Genomic DNA, 19,913 nt, shown 5'->3' with positions numbered 1-19,913 from the left:
TGTTGAAAATATAGCCATGAATGGTTTTATCTTGCCATTTGCATTAAAATGACCCTAATTAGAGTCTAAACCGACATCGGGCCAAAAACCGACTCGAAATTCAAATCCCGACTCACACGGGTTAAACCCGAGTCAAGGACACAAAATACCTACCCCAAATATCACCCAAAATCAAGCTTACACGGCTAAGCAACTATCAAAGACCACAAATCACAACCAACAAAACATTGGTTAGAACAAATGGAAAATCCAAATTTCTGAAAGGGACAGTACACCCCTTTCAGTCACTAGGTAGCCCGCGTCTCAATGGGGTGTCTGCTTAGCCTCTAAGCAAACTCAACCGACCTACCATCCCACATTTCTATATAAATACCAACCTTCAAACACCACAATTCTTACGCGAGCATCCGCCCCCTCACATCTCCCTTAAACTTCTATACTCGACTTCCTAAGTGACAAAATTGACACGTGTTTTCGACCTACCGATCGAAAACACAAGCCTTACACATTTCGTTTGGTACCGTCGCTGTGCATTCGACCGACCTATTTGACCAACTCAATTCATCAATCAACATGTTTTAGTTAACATATTTTCAAAACAAAATCATTTTTTAAGGCACTCTTTTAAACTTCTTTGATCGCGAGTAGTCACAACGAGAAAACCGTCTCTAAAGTCGTCTACCTTGAAAACATCAATACACGTAAGTTTGAGGGTGTAAATATCTCATTTATTTCATGTCTTTACTGTTTTTATGAGTTTATATGTATGAACAATGCATAACACGATTCAAATATAGGTTAGACGAGCCAAAACCGAGTTTCAGCCCGAGATAGAACCCCTTTGCTATGCAAAGAGGCTCGCGCCTCTTGTGGGTTATCGGGTCATACTCATCCGTGTTTGTTCTCGTCTTTCCTCTTTATTTCTTTCTTATTTACAATCGGTTTTTACCATTTCAAATGCTTCAAATCATTTTTTATGACAAACTTTTTAACCATAAATCATAAGTACCCTTGATTCCAAATACCATGACGGTTAAATCCGTGACTCGGTGATATTAATTGGTTAATTACATTTAAAGGAAATCATTTTCTTTTATTTACCATTTTAATTCATTTTTATGATAAACATATTTTGACCATTACAAAAATCATCCTTGGTTCTTTATACCATGACGGTTTATTCCGTGACTCGATGATATTATTAGTTAATTACAAATTAAAGTGTATCTTAACCCCCTTTTATTTTACTTAGCATCTTTCTCATTTATTTACATTTGCAAACATATTAGTCATAATTCATAATCATCCTTGGTTCTTTATACCATGTCGGTTTAATCCGAGTACGATGATTAACTTGACTAATTACAAATAATCGAACTTAACATAATTAGTTCAACTCAAACATTTTCCTTTTACACATTTTACTATGCTTTTCAAACTTGCAAATCCGACAACAAATATTACTAACACAATAGTAATTATTCCGAGTCATGCAAACAATACTTGCAAATCATTTAATCACAAATACGGTTTTAAACAACCTTTTTAACAACCAGGAGACGCCCCTTGGGTCATCGTCTGACTCGCTCCCCAAGAGGTCGTCTGCTTTCTTATTTGAAAACCTGAGCAGAGCCCTTTCCCTCGCCAATAGGCTCGCACCCCTATAGGGCTGTCTGGCACTGTTCTGCCTCGTTTTTAGCATTTGTCTAGGACGATCCCGATTACGGTTAATCCGAATACATGACGGATCAGATTGACAAGTTTACATTTTTACACTTTGTCATTTGACACATTTTTTCAAATAAATGGATCGTGTTAAGCATCATAACCCGAATTTGGTAAATGGATGTTTAATTTCCGTTTTCACATGGAAATCAATCTAAATCTAACTTTGACATCAATTTCTTGGTACATGGATAAACAAACTAACTTAGGAAATTATCACATGTTAGGTTAAACTTTTGAATGTGCATTCATGCATTTAAACCGTTTTATCAATTCTTGCACTTAAACAACCACAATCGATCAGTAGAGGCCGCTAACGCGGGCGGGATTGGGTGTCCGATTAAAGGGCTTCCCAATACGTACCCTCACCCCTTACTCAGAACCTTTGGATAGTGGATGGCCTTATCCAGGGCGCACGCGAGTCATTTTAGGCATAAAATGCTAAAAGGGGGGCGAGTCCTTATCTTTAGTACCTATGTCAAACACCGCTTTTTGCCTTGGTTGACCTAGGTATAAAGTGGATTTCGAACGGGTTCCAAGCATTCCATAATTGCTTGGTGGCGACTCCGAACATCTCTACATCGTTTCGAGACCTTTGGCGAGACGAAACTGACCGATCTAAAGCGATCCGGTCGAAAGCATTTCTATGTCACCGAGCGTGGCTTTCAAAAGACCGCTGCATGTCCACAGATCGGCTTGGCGTGCAGGTGGCCCGTGACCACAGACCGGCAGGCTGCATCGCGCCCGCAGACCGGCTTGTGACCCATGTCCACAATTACTAGTGTAGTAATAGTGATAATTTTAGAATCTATTTTAAGGTACAATAATACACTAATCTAGTTAATTAGTTTATTATTTTAAGGGATTTGTCTTGGGTGCAATCAAAGGAGGATCCCTACATTGAGATTTTGGAGGATCATCCACCATATTTAAGCTCAAGAATAAATAAGGAAGGTGACGTTATTTGTGCCCAATTTTCGAGCCATATAACAATGTAAGGGACATTGTTTTTCTTATTTAATCTCTTATTTAGTTATGCATGCACTAGATCTAAAGAACTAATAATTAAAATGTTAATTTGTTCACTATTAGAAGAGTCTAATAATAGGTATATGAACCTAACAGGTGTTTGCTGTTCCTGCAGGTTAGCTTAAAAACAGGTTTGGTAGGTGACGGTTTGTGCCGTCATGCTGCCGAAATTTACATATTATTTACACGTAAAACATATAGCATATAGGTGGCCTAAATTGGCGCAAAATGGAAAAAGAGTAAAAAAGTGCCGGAAAATGAGCAAAAATGACAAAAATGTCCAAAAACGACGAAAATGCGCAAAAAAATGCCCAGAAATGGGCAAAATGACCTGACAGTAGGGAGGGCTACCCCCTAAAAAAAATTAAAAAGAAATGTCTAAGTGTGAAATGTATTGAAAAAGAGGAGTGAAATGATTCCCCTAAAAAAGAAAAGAAATAAAAAATGAATAAGTGCGTGCGTTTGGCGAGAATGTCGATTGTATCTCGAAAAGCGAACCCAAAAAGGATTAGGAAACATAAAACTTGGTAATTTTGACGAAATTACCAAATTAAGATCCTATAGGAATAGTAAATCATAGCCAAAAGGAAAATAGGGAAGATCCATGGCTGATAACACGGAAAAGGACCTGGGGAAGAGGCGCAGCAGATGCTGCGTCATTTCTCCAGTTTGTCAGTCCTCGACAGAATTTAGGAAATAGCGAACAATATAAATATAGACTTCGGGTGAGCTTTTATTCACACAATTCCTTCTCCTTTCTTCCGTCTATTACATAAAAACTCACATATCCTCTCAAAAGAAATTTCAAAGTTATGGATGCCTTTGAAAACCGTCTGAAGGAATGGACGAATGAGTTTACAAATATTGAGAAACACGACATGTGTGCTTTTAATTTAGGATCGATCTTGAGTCTCAAATTAGTGAAAGTGGTGAAACCCTTCTTGGATGCTTGTCTTGAGTATTGGGACCCAAATTTTCACGTATTTGCCTTTCCGGGAGGCGAAATTTGTCCTTTTCCTGAAGAAATAGCTGCTGTTGGAGGATGGGATCCAGAAAATGTACCAGCTATACCCTCTAGCGCTCAAGGATATAAAAGTAAATTAAGGGACTTGCTTGGGTTGACCAAGACTGAGGTGGACCGTCTTATGACCTCAAAAGGTGTCCGTATGTTTGACTTTATCGATCGGTTTATAAATAGGGAGGACCCTACTATTTCCTATGTTGCGAGGTGCAGGCCTTCGGGTTTTGTCTACTTCATTGCTATGTCTTCCGAGGGCATGTTGATGAGGATATGAGAGGTAATCCTCGTTTTCTGAGCCTAGTGGAACAAATGGAGCTGCGCAAGAGCCTAGAATGCCTTTGCTTAGGGGAGACCATTCTTGGTTTGGATAATAGAAAGGCCAACTGCGAGCTTCCTTATTTGGGAAGTCCTGTCATCCTGCAGGTAAGAACCTACTTTCCTTTTTTTTTCGACCGTTTTTTCTTTCTTTTTTTGTGTTTTTTTTTCTTCTTTTTTTTGGTCGACATATGAGTATTAATTCCCGTCCTTTTTTGCAGGTTTGGCTGATGGAACGGCTGCGGTTGATCGAGCCCCCATTTAATGTGTCAGGATATCATGCTCGATCAATTGCAATGAGAACTAGGCTATACATGGTGGACTTCACTCGTGTATGCAACTACTGGGAAAATAAGTTGAAAAGCGAAGGTGGTCCCTTGATTCGATGGATTGCGCCATGGTGGCATCTCGGGTGAGTCACTGGAGTCTCATCTTTGGATCCGACACGGTCAGTTCGTGTTCCTGGCTTAGAATTCATGGTTTGAATCTTTCCGGAGAGATTGATGAGGCAAGTGGGCCTTAGGCAGAAAATTCCGAAGCTTGATACCGTTCCCCAAACTACCTTGGCACACACTTCGGAGTCTTATCGAGTGTGAGTAATCCGGTGGGCTCAGAGGAACATGTGGTTTATACCAGTTCCTATTGGCTTCTTATGGGTATCTGACTCATATTTGTAGCGGAGGAAGGCTGGTACTCCTGAAGAACGTGAGAAGCTGAGGAAGCACGAGCCTGTGGATTATAAGATCCGCGAAGTAGCAAGGGAGAACCAAAAGTACTTGACCGAGGAGGAAGAAGAGGCCGGATTCCTAGTTACTTGTCCGTCGAAGAAGCCGAGAGCTGCTCCTGCCGTTGAGATGGTGATGGATCGAAACGGCAAGGTTAGACCGCGAGAACGACCGTTGGTGATGAGGTCGGAGACAATGCAAGAGCGCCCCGCTCGTGGTCGAGATAAAAAATATGATAAGGGTGAAAAAGGCAAAGGGAAAATGGAAGAATAGCCTTAGTCATTTATTATAGTATTATTATTATTAATTTGAGTTGTAATAAATGGCGGGGTTTTTAGAATCCTTGCCTAGCATTTTTTTCAGCATTTTCATTTTATATGTATTTGGCGTATTATTATTATTTATGGAACAATGAATAAAAGATTTATTAGTTAAGAAACTGTTGTGATTTTCTTTTATTATTCTTGTCAAATTTCAAACGCAATGCAAATGTCTTTCTATTTACATTTAAAAAAAAAAAAAATAATGGGTTGTATCTTGTGAAGGATTGCCTACGTATTCATTAGAAAAAATGAAATCAAACCCTGTGCGTAGTTCGAGTAAATGTAAAAGAATAATTGTTCGAAGCAAGAGCTTGTAATGAACTTTAGAAAAATAAGCATGTGCTTTACTTACTCCTAAGGGAAGTACAATTCAATTTATTTGATGATGTGAGGATGTCGAAATGTCAAAATGCAAGAGCATAGTGACATAAATTTTCTTTCAGCGGGCCTAGAGCCATTTTTATTTTGTGTCGCATGAGCGGCACGTGGGTTACGCGAGGCGTGTTTTTTTTTTTTTTTCATTTTTTCGTTCTATGCTAAGGGTAGTATCGTTTCAATTGGTCTAGGTTGGTAGGATTAGAAAATTCATTCCCATCTAGGTCCGTAATCCTAACCGCACCCCCCGAGAGTATGAACTTGACTAAGAAAGGTCCGGCCTAGTTAGGTTTAAACTTTCCTCGTGGATCGACAGGTAGGAGAGCTCTGACTGATTTGAGTATCAGATCCCCTTCTTTGATATTCCTGGGCTTAACCCGTTTATTAAAGGCTCGTTTGATACGTGCCTGATATGTCTGCATATTATGTAATGCGCGCAACCTTCGCTCATCCAAGAGGATGAGTTCCTCATATCGATCCCTATTCCATTCAGCTTCTGGGATTTGACTTTCGAGCAAAATGCGTAAGGATGGGATTTCTAATTCAACTGGTTGCACAGCTTTCACGCCGTAAGTCAGAAAGAAAGGAGTAGCCCCCGTGGGTGTCCTAACTGATGTGCGATACCCCCATAGTGCAAAAGGTATTTTGCTAAGCCAATCTCGATAACTATCGATCATTTTCTTGAGAATCATGACGACATTCTAATTAGCTGCCTCCACTGCGCCGTTAGTTTGGGGTCTATAAGGCGAGGAATGGTGGTGCTTGATTTTGTATTTGGCTAGCAATTATGCCGCTTCGGCCTGAAAATGTGACCCGTTGTCACTGATGATCTCATGTGGGCAACCATATCGACAGACGATATTGGTTTGTATGAACTTGGCCATATGTTTAGCTGTAAGAGCAGTGTAGGATGCTACTTCAACCCATTTGGTAAAATAGTCGATAGCTACCAAAATGAAACAGTGACCTCCTGTTCCAACTGGTGTGATCTTCCCAATGATGTCTATTGCCCAATCAGAAAATGGCCAGGAGATGTCATAGTGTAAAGCATTGAGAGAGGGACGTGTTGTACATTCCCGAAGATCTGGCAATTGTGGCAATATCTGACGTATTTAATACAATCTGACTCCATTGTCGTCCAGTAATATCCTAGACGCGTGACTTTCTTTGCCATTATGGGTCCACTCATCTGAGGACTGCATTCTCCATCATGAACTTCTTCCATCACTTTTTGTGCCTATGAATGATCAAGAGGTGTTCTTTTGTACAATTCTCCCTACATGAGGAGGTATTGAGAGGCTAGTAGGCGTATTGCGCATTGTCCCCTCTTATCCATGTTTGGTGGGTATGTAACATTAAGTTTGAAGTTTAGTATGGCTTGGAACCAAGGTTCCTCTGGGCTTTCTTCTTCATCTGTAAGGAGGTGTACGTAGGCTGGTTCTGACCGCCTTTCGATGCATAAAAGCATTTTAACCATGTTGTCTGGCATATTAACCAAAGATGCAAGTTTTGCAAGAGCGTCTACAAATTAATTCTCTTCACGAGGTAGGTGTAGATAAGTGAGCTGATCGAAGAATTGGGCAACTTGGTCTAGCCTAGCTTGATAGGGGGCTAGACTTTCACTTCGAATTTTCCAAGATCCTGTAACTTGGTTAATGATCAAGGATGAGTCTCCGTGAACTCGAAGATTCTTAATGCCTAAGCTCACTGCTGCTTGTAGACCAATGAGGCAAGCTTCATACCCTGCTGCGTTATTTGTCACCTCGAAGTCGAGTTTGACGGAAAGTGGTGTAGGTTCGCCTTCAAGAGAAATGAGCAACACTCCTGTTCCAAACCCTCTTAAATTCGATGCCCCATCAAAATAAAGATCCCAAGAGTCTGCACTGGTCTGTAGGATGTCCTCATCTGGAAATGACCACGTGTCTATTGCCTGGCTATCGTTGATAGGATTATCTGCGAAGAACTCGGCAACGGCGCGTCCCTTTATGACCTTCAAAGGTACGTACTTGAGATCAAACTCTGACAGCATTAAGGTCCACCTTGCCAAACGTCCGTTGAGAACGGGTTTCTCGAAGAGGTATTTGACGGGATCCATTTTAGAATACACCATGACAGAGTAGCTAAACATGTAATGGCGTAGCTTCTTTGTCGCCCACACAAGAGCGAGGCATGTCTTTTTGAGAGGTGTGTACTTACACTCATATTCTAAGAACTTCTTACTAAGGTAGTAGATAACTCTTTCTTCTTTTCCAACAGTCTGTGCGAGCATAGTCCCAATGGTTGTTTCGGTGACTGTGAGATATAAACCAAGAGGTTGATCTCGTTGGGGAGGCATTAGCACTGGTGGCATAGCCAGTATCTCCTTAATCTTGTCAAACGCCTTTTGACAGTCGTCATCCCATATGGTATGATCTGTTTTCTTGAGCTTTTTGAAAATAGGTTCGCAGATCATAGTGAGCTTTGATATGAATCAGCTTATATACTGCACTTTGCCTAGAAATCCTCTAACCTCCTTCTCTGTTTGGGGTTGTGGCATTTCAATTAAAGCTTTGATCTTGGATGGATCAATTTCTATTCCCCTCTGGCTGACGACATATCCCAGAAGCTTGCCTGACATTACTCCGAATGAACATTTCTGAGGATTGAGCCTCATGTTGTACTTGCGCAGTCTTAGGAAGAATTTGCGAAGGTTATCGATGTGTCCCTTTCTATCTTTGGATTTGACAATCATATCATCCACGTACACTTCTACTTCTTTATGCATCATGTCATGTAGCAATGTGGTCGCAGTGCGTTGATATGTAGCTCCCGCATTGATTAGCCCGAATGGCATAACAGTATAACAATATGTGCCCCCACTGAGTGACGAAGGCTGTCTTATGCATATCTTCTATGGCCATTTTGATCTGATTATACCCTTTATACCCGTCCATGAAGGATAATAACGCGTGATCTGCTGTATTATCTACCAATATGTCGATGTGTGGTAGAGGGAAGTCGTCTTTGGGACTCGCTTTGTTCAAGTCTCTGAAATCAACACAAACCAGGATTCGGCCATCCTTTTTGGGTACGGGCACTGTGTTAGCCACCCAGTTTGAATACTCGGAAACTTTGATGAACCCGGCTTTGAATTGTTTATCGACTTCTTCTTTGATTTTAAGAACCCACTCAGTCCTCATCCGACGAAGCTTCTGTTTTACAGATTTGAAACCTCGTTTAATTGGAATTCGATGTTCTGCAATTTCCCTGTCGATCCCTCGCATGTCCTTGTAAGACCAAGCGAAAATGTCCTTAAACTCGTGTAGGATGTCGATAAAATTGGCCCTTTCAGTTGGGTTCAGGGTCGTCCCTATCCTAAGTTCTTGGGGTTCTAATTCGGTTCCCACGTTGATGGGTTCGGTGTTCTCTATAAATGGTGCCCCTTCCCCCTCTTGTAGTATTTCTTTATCTATATAGGGAGGTAATTCGACTAAGTCTGGGTTAGGAGCATCCTCATTATCATCGTAAATAGAATTGCATTCAGAAAAACACGAGTAAGCAGAATCTGATTTATTCATATTAAATTTTGAAAAGAGCTGAAACAAAGAAGCCATCTGTTCAGTAGTTAATGGCGGTAAATGGACAGCTGCTGGGACATTTCCCAAGCTGCTGTTACTATGCGATGCTATGCTAGGATAAATAAAGGGATGAGGAGTGACGACAGAAGAAGACTCTCTAGCGGCTTCTCTAGACCCAGAATCTAATTTCGACTCTGACTCGAATTCGTTGTCTTCGGGTTCTCCTTTGAACACCTCTCCTTCTCCAGTAGTGACCTTGAAGAGCTTTCCTTGATTGTTGGTCCATTTGATTGACTTTCTCCATCCTTTCTGCTGATTCGAACTGGTGTCGGTAATTAGCGATGTTGGGTTGAAATGGTCATCTTGAAGTATCATGGTAATGGTCTTATCCTGCATTGCTCTGACAAATCGGTCTTCTCCAAACAGAAGGCTAACGGCTTGTTTGTCTAAACAAGGTGTTTGACGAGTTTTGACGGTAGGAACCGTTTCTGAAGTGCCGAAGTTCCAATCGTGGAAAACCTTGATTCCAGCTAGTGGTGTCCCCTTATAATGCCAAGGTTCGGGAAACCCGTGAAAGTATTCCTGACTCCCCTCCCTGACGAAATATCCATTTAGGGTAGGGAGATAGGACCGCATCTGGATTCCTTTGTCCTTACGATTTTGGAACTGAGTAAGCATTTCTAAGGCTTCTGCTTTCGTGGGCTTGTATCCCAAACCTAATGGTATCCTTTGAGAGTTTCCTTCTTTGTAAGGTGCAAAGATATTCTTCTTGGCAGGGTTTAATGACATTCCTGGGAAGTATCCTTGAGACTTAAGTATGTGGTTGACCACTAAATTGGAGTATGGGTTGAAATATAGAGGTGCCAGCTCGCTCTCTACAAGATTTATACTCTGAAATCCCCCAAGCTCGTATACTGGGTCTGTGACTACTTGGTTGCTTGACATTTTCTCTATCACAGCCTTGATAGGTGACGAAGTGATCGTCACTACTTTGCCATCTAGAGGAAATTTGATCTTCTGGTGCAAGGTGGATGTTACCGCTTTGAAAGCGTGAATCCAAGGCCTTCTCAGAAGTATATTGAAGGATGCCTCGATGTCCACTATCTAAAAATTAACCTTTCGCTCGATTGGTCATGTGGCTATAGTAAGGTTAATTAGCCCTACTACTTTACGTCGTGTTCCATCTTATGCTCAAACACCTTGGTTGGTAGGAGTCCAATCTGATTCTTTCATGCCCATCTTGTATGCTGTCTTTAGTGGTATGATGTTGACTATGGAGCCATCATCCACCAAAGTCATTGGTACGTTCTTCTTTAAGCATGTGACTATAATGTATAGAGCGAGGTTATGACTGGCGCTGAAAGGAGGCAAATCCTCATCTGAAAAAGTAACTGGGTTACTTAGTTTAACTGAGCCTTGGAAGACTAGGTTGACTACGTCATCAGGCGTAGAGTTGTGCGCTACGTTCAGTTTAGCCAATGCTTGTAGTAAAGCTTGACGATGGGGAAATGAACTCGCAACTAACTACCAGACGGAAAGATCAGCCTTTGTCTTCTGTAGTTATTTTAATAAATGGTCTGCAGACGTATCTTCGCCATCATTTGGTGTGATGACATTGGTGTTAGTAACTGGACCATTAACAGTAGGACCGTTTTGAGAGACATTTTGATATGGGCGTCCTGAGCGAGTAAGGTGGTCTATATCTTGATCTTCGCTAGCCTTGACTATATCCTCACTAACCTTGACTAGATAGTGTTCTGTGAGGTATTCGTCTTCATCATCGTCTGCCCATATTCCGTTGACGACACTGAGCTCTCTCAACCTGATGATTTCAGCTTCTAGACTGATTATTTGCTCGACTAGATTGTCAACTAGGGATGTCAATCTCACCCGCACCCGCTAAATATCCATCCACCCGATTTAAATGGACGGACGAAAACTCGAAATAAATGGATGATGGATGAAATAAATGGATGATGGATGAAGCTAAATCCAACCCGTCATCCATCCGCCACCCGATATTCTTCCTTTTTTGAAAAAAAAAATACATATTTATATAAATTTTAAGCTACCCAATATTAATCTACTTACTTTTTATATATTCAATCAAACATAAGTTACAAGATTTTTAAAGCACTTGGTCTAATACTAATTTACCTTACATATTTTTTGGTGAAATAAAATTCAATACTTTTTTAGGCTTATAAATATAATTAAATCATCACCCATATATCACCCGATCCACCCGTTTCTCCGCGGATGATGGATGGACGGGTGATGGATGATAAGTTTCGCGGATGATGGATGGGTTGGATGAGATTTTTAATGTGATGGATGGATGCGGGTGATGCTTCACCCGACCCGAACCCGATCCATTGACATCCCTATTGACAACTACTGCGATTACTTCTTGCATCGTAGACTCTTGAGATAGAATTGGAGCCAATGGCGCGTTCCTCTTAGGTGTTTTGCTTGGATTGCGTAGGGATGACACTACAGCTTCTAGTTCTGAAACTTGACTACTTACACTTTTTGCCCATGCGATAAAGTCGGCAATGGTGGGAGAAATGGTGGAATAACTCCCCTCATCTTCTTGCAAGAATCTCATCCTCGACTGGAGAAATGAGGTGTGAACAATCCAAGGCGGATTCTTCATTTGTGATCATCGAAACTCCAAGAGGATTCTGAGTATTGTTAGGCTTGCTTGCGGGAGGTATGGGTAAGCGACCATCCTCAATCATATCCTGAATGAAATGTTTCAATTTGAAGCATTTCTCCGTATCATGTCCCTTGCCTCTATGATATTCGCAGTATGCATTCTCATCCCAGAATTTAGACTTCTTCTCTGGGTCAGGTCTAGGTCATATGGGTTGGAGCTTACCTTGTTTCATGAGCCTTTTCAATACAGTGGAATATGATTCACCAACATAAGTAAATTTCCTCTGTGGGTTATTCTTCTTAGCAGATGATTCGACAAGGTTAACCTCATCGGTCTTGCTAGTGGAGCCATAAGAACGACTCGTTGAACCTTGATATCCGCGACCTACTGTTTTGGACAAGAGCCCCTTACGGATGCCGTCTTCAATTCTCGTTCCTAGTACAATCAAGTCTTTGAAAGACTTTATGTATTGGTACCTCAAATGGTTGGCATAAATGGGTCTCAAATTATCCACGAACTTTTCCACAAGAGTGGGTTCGTCTGGGCGTTCAACAAGTTGTGTGCTAGTCTTTCTCCACCTACTTAGGAAGTCGGTGAAGCCTTCTTTCTCATTTTGGGTAAGAACCTCTAGAGTGCGCATATTGACTTGGATTTCAGCATTATCCGCGTATTGTTTAGTGAACTCAATTGCGGCATCGTCTCAGGTAGCAATTTTCTTGTGCTCCAAAGAGTAAAACCATTGCTTAGGAATAGTATCGAGAGATGAAGGAAAGATCCTTAAGAACATCTCTGGTTTAATGCCTTTGATAGACATGTAATCTTTGAAGGCACGAATGTGGTTCAAAGGGTTTTCATGCCCCTTGAACTTCGGGATATCAGTCATGTTGAAGTTGGTTGGTAGTTGAGAATTTACACCCTCATACTTGCGATTATTCTCCCTGTAGATATCATCTCCCTTAAGGTACATTAGTTGCTCCTCCAAGTATTGGAGTCACTTTTCAGCTTTAGTAAGACCTAGTGGGGGGGTTGACTTTTGGTTGTCCAACAATGGATGGAAGGTTATCATGCACGCTCATATCGGGAATATCATTCTCTGCGGGAGGAAATCTAGTTTCTACAGCAACAATTCCGCCTTCAATAGCATTCAGGCGAGCATAAGCTTGGTCTTGGCTTGTTTGGAGACGGACGAGCGCAGCTAGGATTAGATCATTACCATTTCCAGGTTGTCCATTAACGCTTGCATGACTAGTTTCAGGCATCTTGGAAACTGGGGATAAGAGATTGACGACGAATCAAAACACGATCGACCAATTTAGCACACTTACTCAAAAAGAAGACTTGACTCGTGAAGTGGGCATGTGCCACTGTGTCCAGTGAGGTTTGAAAATGACAAGTTTTGAAATATTTATCCTAAGCAACTGCAGTGTAGTTGTAGGAGTGCTGACTCGAAGTGAGGTTTTAAAATGGGTTTTGAGGCCCGAATTTTGACTGGACATTTGGATAGAGTTTCGACTCAATCTGCGCTATTTTAGGCCACTTTTGAAATATTTACATTTTGAAAAGGATTCTATTTTACAAAATTTCGTCATGGTTTTGTTTACAAACTGGTGATCACGTATATGATACAACTATTCATACAGACATTATAACGGTATGCTGAGTGCATTTAAAGGGTTTTGGTATAAAAGGTGGGTTGCCATACCAAGCAATCAAACCCTGGTCTGTGGAGAGGTCCGTGCCAAACATTAGTAAGGTCGGTTCCTAGTCCATTTCCTCGAGTAGTGAAAGCCCTTGATACAAACAAGAGTATGTACCATGGTATGGTTAACGTCAATCGCTATCTATCCTTATGCCCAGATAAGAATTTGGACCGTCCAGACGGGACGATTGGTCGAATGGGTTGGGTTGAGCCTAGGAAGGCCGAATAAAACGACCTAAGAAGGTCGAGTAATGAAAAAACCGACAACTGTCTCCTATAAACTATTCCCTAACCTTGTTCAAGTTTCACCCTGGGTAACACGTAAGTGTATCATCCCCAGCGGAGTCGCCAAACTGTGGACATGGGCCATCCGCGCCACGCGCACCTGCGCGTTGTGTATGTTTGAGGCGGCGACACTTCTCCCACGGAACCTTGGATAGCAAAAGCACGTCATGGGCTGTTACCGATTTGTGAGGCATTGAAACCGGTGAAAGGTTGAATAAGCCTGCGTTTGTGGAGTCGCCACCAATTTTTATGGCAAATTGGAACCGTTCGAATACCTTGTGTCATGTCAAGACACAAAGTAGTGACATGAATATAAGAACTCGTTACCCTTAGCATTCTTTGTCTAGAATGACTCTCGTGGATGCCAATGAACACGGATATTCATAGAGATCTGGAGTAAGGGGTTGTGGATGCGGGCCCACGGGGGGTCGCTCAGTGAAAACGAGCAAGCTTTGCATTTGTGGGGTCGCCACCAATTTATTGTGGAAAATTGGAAACCGTTCGAATACTTCATGCCATGTCAAGACACAAAGTAGTGACATGAACACCAAGAACTCGTTACCCTTAGCATTCTATGTCTAGAATGACTCACGTGGATGCCAATGAACACGGATGTTCACAGAGATCTGGAGTAAGGGGTGAGGGTACGTATTAGGAAGCTTTTTTGATCGAACACCTAATCCCGCCCGCCTCGATAGCGGCCTCTACTAATGATTAGGGAAGTTATTCATACTCGATATGTTGTCGATTATATGCATGCAATAAACAAACAATAGATTAATCCTAGCATGTGAGAATTAAACTAAGTCGGTAGACACGTAATTTAACATGCATTAATGTCGAGGTAGAAATTTAGGTTAATTACATGTGAAAGCATACAAACAATAGGATAAAGAAATACAATAAAAATACAATAAAGAAAATTACAATAATTACAACGGGTTAATGATTTACGTCGAAAATACACTTAAAACGGATGGTTTGAGAAAAAGAAAGGGAAAATAAATTAACGAACGGATTATTAGGTGATAATACGAGTAATAGTTAATTAATACGTAAGCTACTAACTAAGTCAAAGCAACAACGGAAGTTCAGGGGCAGAATTCAACCCGGAACAGGCGCAACACTGCTGCGTCCTTTGGAAGAGGCGTAGTGCTCACTGCGTCTGTTCCTGAGGTGAATTCTGGCTATGAAACCGGAATTGCATATCGTTAATGTTTATTGGTGATTTAAACGCTTGATTATTGATATTTGACTCGGATAGAAGTGGTTTAATATATTATATACATGTGAATTGGTCATAAAAACAATAAAAGACGAGATAAAACTAATTGGAACGAATTAATTACAAGATTAATTAGGGATTAATTACAAATAAACAAATTAATTAGGTTATTATTGGCGAACTAATGATGGTGATGATAAATAACAGATGCAAATATACAAAGGTGAATTTCAGAGACTTGATATTGATGAATCTAATCTCTAAAACCCGGATTGATTTACTGACGACAACCCGCAAATTTCAGAGACTTGATATTGATGAATCTAATCTCCAAATACTAATTATAATGTTAAAATTATTATGTTAAAATTATCGTGTTAATGAAATAAGAAAAAACAAAGACAAAGCAAAACAAACAGACGAAATAAACAGAAGACGAAGGAAGAAGAAGGAAAGCAGGAACTGCGACAGCCTCAGGAAGAGGCGCAACAGGTGTTGCGTCCCTTCGAAGAGGCGCAGTAGTTGCTGCGTTCCTTCTCGACATCTGTCTCCCATTAATCCATTAAAAAGGGTTTGAATAAAGGTTTTGTAAATCGGTTTTGAATATATTTTCGACGTAAATCTTACAATAATGATTATAAAAATAAAGTACAATAATAAAAGAAGGGATTTACACCCTCAGACTTACATGTTTGACGAAACGAGATTAACTAAGTTAACGTTTAGTGATGCTCGACTCGAATGTGCGACGAAAGTGCCCTCTAAGAGGAAATTAAACAAAATTGATTAAGTTGATTGATGTGGAGTTTGTCAAATTTGTCGGTCATGCAAAACGAGGCTGGTACTCAGAAAGATCTGAGCTTACGTGGTCGAAAGTTCAAGCACGTAGACGCCAAAAAGCAAGAGCGTGGTCTTATAATGCAAAGGGAGAAGAGAAGGGCGGACACTCGCGTGAGAAATATGAGGAACGAATGTCCCTATTTATACTAATCACACGAAGGAATTAGGGTTTCGGTGAAACTTTGGAAGTAAATCTCGAAAAGATCTTAAAATACGCAGAAAGGAGCTGGGGAAGAGGCACATCAGCCATTGCGTCTCTTGGAAGAGGCGCAGCACCTGCTGCGTCCTTTCCCCAAGGGTTTCCTCCTGCGGAAGAAAGATTTCCGCGTTTCTATTATGGAATTGCGGTTTGATCTTGATTTCCTTATTATTTATAAAATAATTTCGGGATATAGTTTACTAAAGATTAAAAGATTGAAAATATGGAATAGAAATATCCAGAACATTCCAGAATATTCTGACTAGGCATTTTAAACGGTTATTAGAAAATGAAGACGGTGTTTGACCCGGACTCCAAATGTACTCTAATTACTGTTAAAACGACCGTAATGGTGCGTAGATGACGACCAAGGGGTTGACACAAGTGTTTGAGCTATCACTTGACAATTAACTTACGAATTGTCATAAATCGTTCCGTGTACCAAACATGCGGCCCAATCATCACCGGGTGGTTTGCGGGAGGTGCAAAAATGAGGTATCTACAGAGCCCCCACTTTGACTGAGGCTTGGACAAGGCGAAAGTCAAAGTATAGCCATCAGATCAATCGAAGAATACAACCTGACGACTATGGCAATGTGAGGCGGCTCAAGGGGTTTGAGCCAAGGACCTGTCGTCGGGAACATTTTAGAGTCTGTCGACTATCAGGGAGGGTTGTTTAAAATCCATTAGACTACATAAGGAGGCTCGCCAGCCATAAGAAGAGACCATACCTGAAATTCCTTGAAACTCCTTACTCTGTCGGACTCCAAGGGGAAGGCAAAACGTAATATTGAAGGATTAAAAGGGGGCAGCAGGACGTCGACAGGAACTCCTGGGAGAAATATGTTGGGTCAGTCTTCAAACAAACTTCGGCAAAACTCGAGATTGATGTTGAACTCCACGTGTTGGGAGGGACGATTGGCTGTCCGGAACTCTCGCTGGGGGAACATAATTGAGGCTGATCTCCACGTCTTGAGAGGGACAATTGGTTGTCCGGAACTGTCGCTGGGGGAACATAACCAAGACATGTCAAAACACCTGTCAGAGGGTATTCGCTCGTTGTGGCAAGCGAGGTCGTCGAGGAGGAGGTTGTTGAGGAGGAGGTTCCGAGGCGGGCCAATGTTGGACGAGGTAGTCGCCAGCTGAGGGGAGCACCAGAGTGGGCTGAGAGATGGGATAGCTGACATCTTATCTGGGCGGCGGAGAGTCACTTGTCCTACAAGACGATGAAGAGCTTGGTAAATTGAATTCATCATTCTTTCATTCACCTTCTTTTATTAGCTATCCCTTTCCTCTTTCATTCGAGCTAAAGATAACTCTTGCTTTGAATCAAAATAGGAGGCCGGGAACATCAGGTCTTTCTCGGGTTACACTACGATGATGGAGGCTTACGGGAGACTGTCGGCGGAGGAGCCTGATTCGAGCTTTCCTTGATCGGTTATGGGATACGACCTCGGCCTTTCACATGCCTTTTGGCGAGGTTGGGGTCACGTTGGAGGATTACGGCATGATTTCTGGCTTGCCGTGCAGGACTGAGGCTGTGGTGTGGCCGGAGATAGCCATGAGAGTGGACTCGACTGAGGCTAGGAGCTTGATCGGCTGGAACCTGGCGGCGAAAGCTGCTGCGGTTCCCGGGTTGGTGTCGAGTTCCTACGTCCGGGATTACTTTGCTGGGAAGATCCCGACGATGGTGGTGATCGATTGGAGGGAGACGACTCCTCCTCCTTGTACTGCAGAGCAGAGAGCTCGTTTGTAGCTCTGGTGGTTTTTGTCTTCACTCTACCTCGGAGACAAGGGAGAGAGGTTGTCGACGAAGCTTCTTCCCTTCCTTTCTAACCTGAGTGGCCTAGGTCGTTGGGACTGGGTCACTGCTGGCTTTGCGGTCCTTATTCGCTACATAAGGGCCATGGTTCGTCTGGAACTGGTGGAGAAGGGGACTTCTCCTGCCACTATTGGTCCTGGACTGCTGCTGGAGGTATGAAACTTCACTTCGTATCATGAAAGATCATTTCTTTTTCTTATCGAATCACGAAAGATCGTTATTGATTATCTTGTTTGCAGGCGTGGGTGTACTCCTACTTTTCGGGCTTCGCGCCCAAGAGGACGGAGCCGGGGGAGAGAGCTTATCCCGTCGTGAGGGATTGGGTGATGTGACGTACGAAGAGCCAGCGTTCTTCTCACGACGTCTGTCGACGGGATGTGAACACTCTGCAGCTGGAGGGCGTGAGTATCCTCGACTCACCTTTCTTCGTTTGCTTTCTCATTGCTTTCTTTTAGAACTGATCATAACCTCTCGTTTGCTTAACTTAGTGGGTGCCCAGACCTTGGGCGGACTACACAGGCGTCCCTCCTTTTATGGCTGAGGTCCTTCGACCCAGGAGCTCGAGCTGGTTGCTGCTAAGGACGTCGATGGGTCCCGTGTGGTACTTGGGCGAGCGTTTGACTCGCCAGTGCTCTCGAGATGCCTTCACGGTCCCCCTCGACCCTCCTCGGACGATGTTTAGGGAGCCTTCTGATGCTGAGAGGGAGGCTGACTTGGCAGACGTCGGTGGTGACGCTCTCCTTCTTCCTGGCGAGGACTACTCGGCGTTCCTCTACCGGAGGTTGGCGTACTGGCCGGTCGTGGTAAGTGCTTCACTTTTCTTTCGATTGGTTTGAAAACATGATAAATGATCATCGATTAATGTAAACCATTTGAATTTTGCAGGAGGTTGAGCTGGCGGGCGTCGAGCCCCCAGTGTACCCTGAGACCCTCGAGTACACTGACGCGACGGGGATGACGACGGTTTCCGAGCTTCGCGACTTTGGCGAGGCGATGACAGATGCTGGCCTGGACGATTGGCAGCATCTGATTCGGAGGGTAAGTTCCCAACTTAAATTAGCTTTTGTATAAGAATACATTTGTTTAACTTTGTCAGATCATTGAGAATCCTTGTTTATTGAAATGCAGGTAGCGCCATCTTGGTTCGTGGCTTTGTGGAGGGTAGCCAACCGACTACGGGCTACTGCCATCGAAGCACTTGCTGGCGGTCGAGGACGTCAGGTATGAACCTTCCGTTTACTTCATTTTCTAACTTTCTTTATGTTTGAAATGATTGACATGAGCCAATTCTTGTCATTTGCAGAGGGAGCGTGACTTGGAGCGAGAGCTAGCGCAGTCCCGAGAGGAGACAGCTCGCCTGCTGAGGGAGCTAGAGGTCCACGACGCCTAGATCGCTGCTCTCGAGGCTAGAGTTACCGAGTTGGGCGGCGACCAGTAGTAGTTCGTTTGTTTTCATGTTGTTTTTGTTGTTGGCTGTACTGCATACACTTTTGTACAATTTTTAGGACCTTTATTTTGGACTTTCGAACTTTGTTTTGGGCACGAGCCCCCAGTTTGGTGTACATATTTATTTTTGGTTGTATATATGACGGCCTGAGTGGCTTTGCTGCTGGGTTGTCTTGTTTGTACCTGCAGGTTAGCATTGAACAGGTTTGGTAGATGACGATTTATGTCGTCATACTGCCGAAATTTACATAGAAATTGCACATAAAACACATATTTGTACACATAGCCTAAATTAGCGCACGACAAAGACTCGAAAAAAATGCAAAAAATTTGCCGAACATGACCGGACGGTAGGGAGGGTTACCCCCTAAAAAAATGAAAATGAAAACATATAAGTTTGAAATGTGATATGAAACGGGAGTGAAATGATTCCCCGAAAAGAAAAATTAAAAAGAAATGGATAAGTTTGAAAGATAAATAATTAAATTGGTGAAATGATTCCCAAAAAAGAAAATTAAAAAGAAATGGATAAGTGTGCTGAATTGACGAAAATGCTGATCTCGCTTTGAAATACGTGCCCGTGGAATTAGGAAACTCGAAATACGGTAATTGGACGGAATTACCAAAAATAATAACCCATAAGAATAGGAAATTATGCGTTAAGGAAT

The 19,913-nt window shown here is 42.3% G+C and overlaps 1 protein-coding gene across 1 annotated transcript in view; it reads left to right on the top strand.

The window, feature by feature from the left end:
• Positions 1-4,475: 4,475 nt before the first annotated feature.
• The window catches only part of LOC141620319 (uncharacterized), a 42,274-nt gene continuing 26,836 nt past the window's right edge, over positions 4,476-19,913 (top strand). The window contains exons 1-2 of the mRNA XM_074437224.1: positions 4,476-4,502; positions 4,768-4,968. Coding sequence (XP_074293325.1) covers positions 4,476-4,502; positions 4,768-4,968 — 228 coding nt within the window. The remainder of the gene's footprint in view (positions 4,503-4,767; positions 4,969-19,913) is intronic.

This window comes from Silene latifolia, chromosome X, assembly GCF_048544455.1.
Source record: "Silene latifolia isolate original U9 population chromosome X, ASM4854445v1, whole genome shotgun sequence".
Taxonomy (NCBI): Eukaryota; Viridiplantae; Streptophyta; class Magnoliopsida; order Caryophyllales; family Caryophyllaceae; genus Silene; species Silene latifolia.
Note: the sequence above shows the minus strand (reverse complement) of the source record. Positions and strands in the feature narration are given on the sequence as shown.